A 5,240-nucleotide genomic window follows, 5' to 3' on the forward strand; every position below is an offset into this window, starting at 1 on the left:
CACTGGTAGTCCTGGGAAGATACCATGCCCACCTGCCCTAGCCACTGGCTGGTCTCTCAGAGGTGAGAGGAAGGCATTGATGGCTATCTGTAGAAGGGAGGTGTGGTGCAGAAGGTTCAAGGGGTGGCAGAAGAGACCGCCTCCCCAAATCCACGTAACCAGAAGCAAAGTCACCAGTGCTTGGGTCACTTCCAGGCAGGACACATGCAATTCTGGCAATGATCATGCACTTCTTAAGAAATTATAGTGAGCTTTATTAAACAAACCAAGTAGAAATATGCCTATTTATATCCAAGTTGTCAGTTCGAGCTCAAGTAATATGCAAGGCACAATTCTTGTCTCCAGCTTTATAAAAATAAATCACATGGACCAGCCCAAAAGGACTGAAGTAGATTCACACTTGCGGCTCAGTCAAACTAGACTCCCCAGACATTCGTTCATGCATGAGCCATGGAGTGAGTCTCCAGGTCTTCCTGAGAGCGGCAGGACTCCTGACCTCAGGCAGAGGGCCGTGTGCTACAGGCCTCAGCTGCTGAGCCAGCAAGGAGCTGGGAAGGAGGGAGGACTTTTCCCAGTTGTCTTCTCCTCTCCAGTCTCTTCTTGGTGTGGGGGTCTGCAGGACCCAGCTTGACCCACCCTCCTCACTGGCCCCACTGGGCTCTGCCTACTGGGGAGCTGCCTGGAGGGCTCTGGGCGCATGAGCGGCCGCCTGGGAAGCATCTCCTGCTCAGGGCAGGAGAGAGGCTCAGATCTGCTGAGGTGCGACTGTCATATAGGAGGGACAAATAATACTGGGTCTTTGTGCTTGAGCAAAACACAGCAACTTCTCCAAACGAACAAAAAGAGGATTCCTGACTCTGGCTCAAGGATATTCCAATGTTGCTGTGCTGATAGAGAAGCTGGGATGTCGCCATGGGGCCGAGGCCAAGTCCAGGAGATGTTTCCACAGCTTAGGAAACAAAGAAACACAGAGGCCAGCAGTCTATTCGCAGTGGCCTGAAGAGGGGCAAAAAGCAGCCTGGCTGGTAGCTCCTGCAGTGTCTCAGCATTTCCCATGATGCTGAGACTACAAGAGGTCCCAGTCACTGTGGTTCTGAGGTTTCTTGTGCAGTCATGGGGCAGGCATCACACACTCACCAATCACTCCCCTCGTTTCCTAGCAGGAGCCAAATCAGGGGTAAAGCAAAGTTTCCACAGGGAACCTCTCCTCCCTCCACATAGACACACAAATCAAAAAGTCCTTTCCCTGAGACCACTGCAGTAATATCAACTACAGACAATTTCTAAACAGAGCTCTGCCTGCTCAAAGTCTTGAGAAGGGAGTAATTTTAGAGACTCTAAGAAAATAAAAGCATAACTGCACATTGTCCAGAAACCCTAGACAACTAGGCATAAATGAATGAATCGGAAAATCTTAGCCTTTGCAAGACTGAAGTAAAACAAACAAACTCTAATATATAAGATTAAGCTAATGAGTTAATTCTAAACTAAAAGTCTGTAAGAACACAGGAGGCAGTGAGATTGGGCTGGGGCCAGGCTCAGGGGGCTTGCTCCAGGCTGGACCTGATGGAGGCACAGGAGCAGTAGGGCCTCTGCGGTGTGCTCGCTAGTGAGAGGTGTATGCAGGGCTCCACAGCCTTGAAGGAGGACTGGCTCTGCGACCAGGAGGCAGTGCACTGAAAGGCATCGGAGGTGATGGAGCAGCAAAATCTAGGGTGGAAAGAGATGAAGTGAACAAGAACACAAGGGTCAGGGACATTTCTCAGAGCTTCCTCTGAACAAACGTTTATTAGATGCCTTGCTAACTATGCCTCCAGGTACCCCTGGGCCATTAGAGGGGCATACTCAAAGGACTTGCTGAGCTGGCCCTCAGAGGGAAGGAACAAAGGCTGAACATGCAGAGAATCCTGGTGTGTGACCCCTGACCTCCCTGAGCTCGAACAGCGAGTCTCAGGATGGCATGGAAGCATCCATTCCAAGAGGCACGCAAGGAGGGGGCTATCTAACTGGGCAGGAACAGCCTTTAGGGCAGAGAAAACTGGTGTGGCTCCAACAAACATGGGAAGGGATGAGTGGAGAGACGTAGTCAGAAAGTGTGAGTGCCTCTGTGACGACAGCTAGTTAACATATCAGAGTTACAAGGGAAATGAGCTATGAGCATTCCACGGTTTTCACTGGGTGTTAGTTCACAGGCCTAAGAGGCAGCCTGGTAGAAGGCTATGATCCTAGAGATCCAGGATGAAGGTGGGAACTTGCCACCTTGGAGAATATACAAAACTGTGTTCTCTGCTAAAAAATTCACAGACCCCTTGAGGCCTGGCCATAACCCTATAGGGTCAGCAGACACCAGCTCAAGGATCCCTTGTTTGGGGGAGATAACATTTGAATGGGAATCAGGAGACATAAGGCCCACCATGTATAGCTGTATAGGTTGGGCACTGCAGTTTCAGAGGACACCACTCACAGAGACGGGTGCCCCCTGGAGTTGTACAGGGTCGCCAGGGGCTGGCGGCCACCAGAGACAACTGAACTGTTATGAGGAATGAGCCCTGCCATTCTTCTCCCTCATCAAGACTACCCAGAATCCTCATCTCTGAGTCAGCCATTCCAGTCCCACCTTAGACAGTAGCCCCAGCAAATGGAAACCAGTCCTAGCATGCACACCTGCAGGGACAGAGCTCCCTGCTGCCAACTGTCTGGGGAAAGCTCTTCTAGCCAAGGACCCAGGACCCAGGACTGGCATCGGGGCCTTGTGATTTCCACTAGTTCCCAGACCTGCCCTCTGGGCCTCATGCCTGGCTATTCCTTTTTGACCAGAGCCATGCCTGCTGAGACTTGGGGTTCAGGGCCTCAACCCTCATCTCTTCCCCCAGAACCACTCTCCTTCATTCCAGTTCTGTTTGGCTATGCCCTCGGGGTGGCTACTCACAGTGGGGGCTGTGCCGAGGGCTGGCTCGTGGGGAGAGGGCTGGCGATGTGGTGAGCTCCCGGGGGGTGCAGACTGTGTGGTAGGCTGCAGGACCACAAAGGTGGCTGGTTAGAGCAGGGTGAGGACGGAGGAGCAATCCAAGGGACACAATGTAGTCTGCCTCACCTATGATCATGACAGCGGTCCCAGCCAACAGGGCAAAAAGTGTGAAGAACATGACTTGGTAGGAATCCAGGAAGTGCTGGAAGAGACTGGCTCCATCTGTGATCAACGGAAAGATGACTTACCAAACCGCCAGGTGGAGTCCCCTTGTGCCTGTGTGCATGGTCAGAGGATGAGGTGGCCTGCTTGAGGCCCAGGACAGTGTCCGGTCCTGTGGGTCTGTCACCCCAGTGCTTTGTCCTCTTCCACTTGGGCCACTGGATCCGACCCTATTCCACCCTACAGCCTGCTTCCTTGGTGGAGATGCTCTCCACATGGAAAAGCTCAGCACTGCTCAGCAGGAAGCCTGTTTCTTTATGGTTCGAGGGTAGAATAGGCCTATCTGAGGGTGTGGGCTGCCCAGGAGTCAGCCATATTGCCCCAAAGGCAAGGTAGTATTGAAAATGCCAAGTTGTGAATTAAAATAAAAATGGAAGTCAGGGGAAAAGGCATTGGACAGGGACCCCACCGCTCTCAGAACTGAGGCTGCGTGCGCCAAAAGGGCCCAGCATCTTCTGTCCCAAAGCCATTACTCCTTCAGGCCCACCTCAGCACCACCCAGGCCTCGTCTTAGACCCTCACACCTTATCAAGGACCCTCCCTCTACCCTCACTGGGCTGTCCTGAACTTGGCAAGAAGAAGGTGGTGGCCTCAAGTATCTCCAACATTGGTCCCACCCCTTCAGTCCACTTCCAACCAGGCCTGACCAGGTTACTTCCCTGCCATAAGAAAAATGCCCGAGCCTCTGGCCTGCTGTTCCAGGCTTCTTCCAGCTCCTCCTTGCTCAGCCTCTCCCCCAGCACTTCACCCCAGGGTCTTTCTGACTGTATTGCCCTCTCCCTGGCCACCTATTCTTCCAGATTTAGCTGAAGCAGCCCCCTTTGAACTGCAACCACTCTTAAAAGAGGTGAAACTACCCACCTCTATGTGCTGCCTCCATTCTCAGCCACATCTCTAGAATCATTTCTAACTGTGGTTGTGATTCCATGCCTCTCTCTTGGGGTTGGGGTTCGGGAAATTCTCAGGCATCTACCCAGCACAGAGTTTGGCACACAACAGGTGCTAACCAATGATGACAGAATAAATGAACGCATTCATTATTGAGTACCCACTGTATGTTAGGGAGGCCCTGTTCTAAGTGTTGTTACATACTTAACTTCTAGTTGTAGAAGACCAGCAGAAATCATAATAATTAATTATATTAATTATAGCATAGGTTAGTAGGTAGCAGGCAGTAGTGCTATAGAAGAAACATAAAGGTAACAGTGTTTGGGCTGAGGTTTGAATTTTCAGATTCTAGGGGAAGGTAATGTTTGAGGGAAGCCTTGAAGGAGGTGGGGGTTTTGGCCAGGGGGCTATCTGGGAAAAGAGCTTCTTAAGCATAGGGAACAGAGAATGCCAAGGGCTCTAATTGGGGACAGCGTGTATTCCAAAAATAGGAAGGAGGCCAGTCTAGCTGGAGTAGGGTGCACAGGAGGAGAGGGGGTGATTCATAAATGGGTTGAAAGGGCAGATCATGTGGGGGCCTTTTACAACCTTGGAAGGACTTGGGCTTTACCTCCCAAGGGAGATGGGAGGCATGGCAGAGTGCAGGGCAGAGGGGCACAATCTAGTTATATTTTAATTAGATCCCTCTGACTGCCATGTTGAGAATGGACTAGGGGGCAGCAAAGTGTCCATGACTGCCCAAAGAGGCAACTTTCACTTTGTGGGACATTCTGCATTTCCAACTCCTCTAGTTCCCACATTCCCAGGTTTCCACTAACATCCAGGGCCACTATAGCTCATCCCTCCCTGCCCAGGTTTGTCCCAGCTGGTGAACCAACCCGTGACTCACAAGGACCAGTCCCTCGGTGATCCATCACAAAGGCCACGGTAACTGGGATGGTGATGGCTTGGCTAGTCGTGGGGCTGGAGAAGGTCAGGGTGGTGGACAGGGGTCCCTGGCTGCCGGCCACAGGGTCCGAGATGCCAACTGTGTATGTGACAAAGCTGGGCAGCCCCAAAGACTTCTCCTTCTCAAAGGCCAACACAGCTGGGGACCCGGATTTCACCTGGAAAAGACATCAAGGCTAGTGAGGAGCACCCCCACTTCTGCCTGAGATGTTTT

General features: G+C 51.8%; 1 protein-coding gene across 1 annotated transcript in view; it reads right to left on the reverse strand.

Annotated features, from left to right (window-relative positions):
• Positions 1-228: 228 nt before the first annotated feature.
• The window catches only part of NUP210 (nucleoporin 210), a 96,370-nt gene continuing 91,358 nt past the window's right edge, over positions 229-5,240 (reverse strand). Inside the window, exons 37-40 of the mRNA XM_006917440.3 lie at positions 4,968-5,184; positions 3,095-3,190; positions 2,930-3,013; positions 229-1,710 (exon numbers count right to left, since the gene is read on the reverse strand). Of these exons, the coding sequence (XP_006917502.1) occupies positions 1,607-1,710; positions 2,930-3,013; positions 3,095-3,190; positions 4,968-5,184 (501 nt within the window). The 3' untranslated portion in view covers positions 229-1,606. The remainder of the gene's footprint in view (positions 1,711-2,929; positions 3,014-3,094; positions 3,191-4,967; positions 5,185-5,240) is intronic.

This window comes from Pteropus alecto, unplaced genomic scaffold (assembly GCF_000325575.1).
Source record: "Pteropus alecto unplaced genomic scaffold, ASM32557v1 scaffold75, whole genome shotgun sequence".
In the NCBI taxonomy this organism is placed as follows: domain Eukaryota; kingdom Metazoa; phylum Chordata; class Mammalia; order Chiroptera; family Pteropodidae; genus Pteropus; species Pteropus alecto.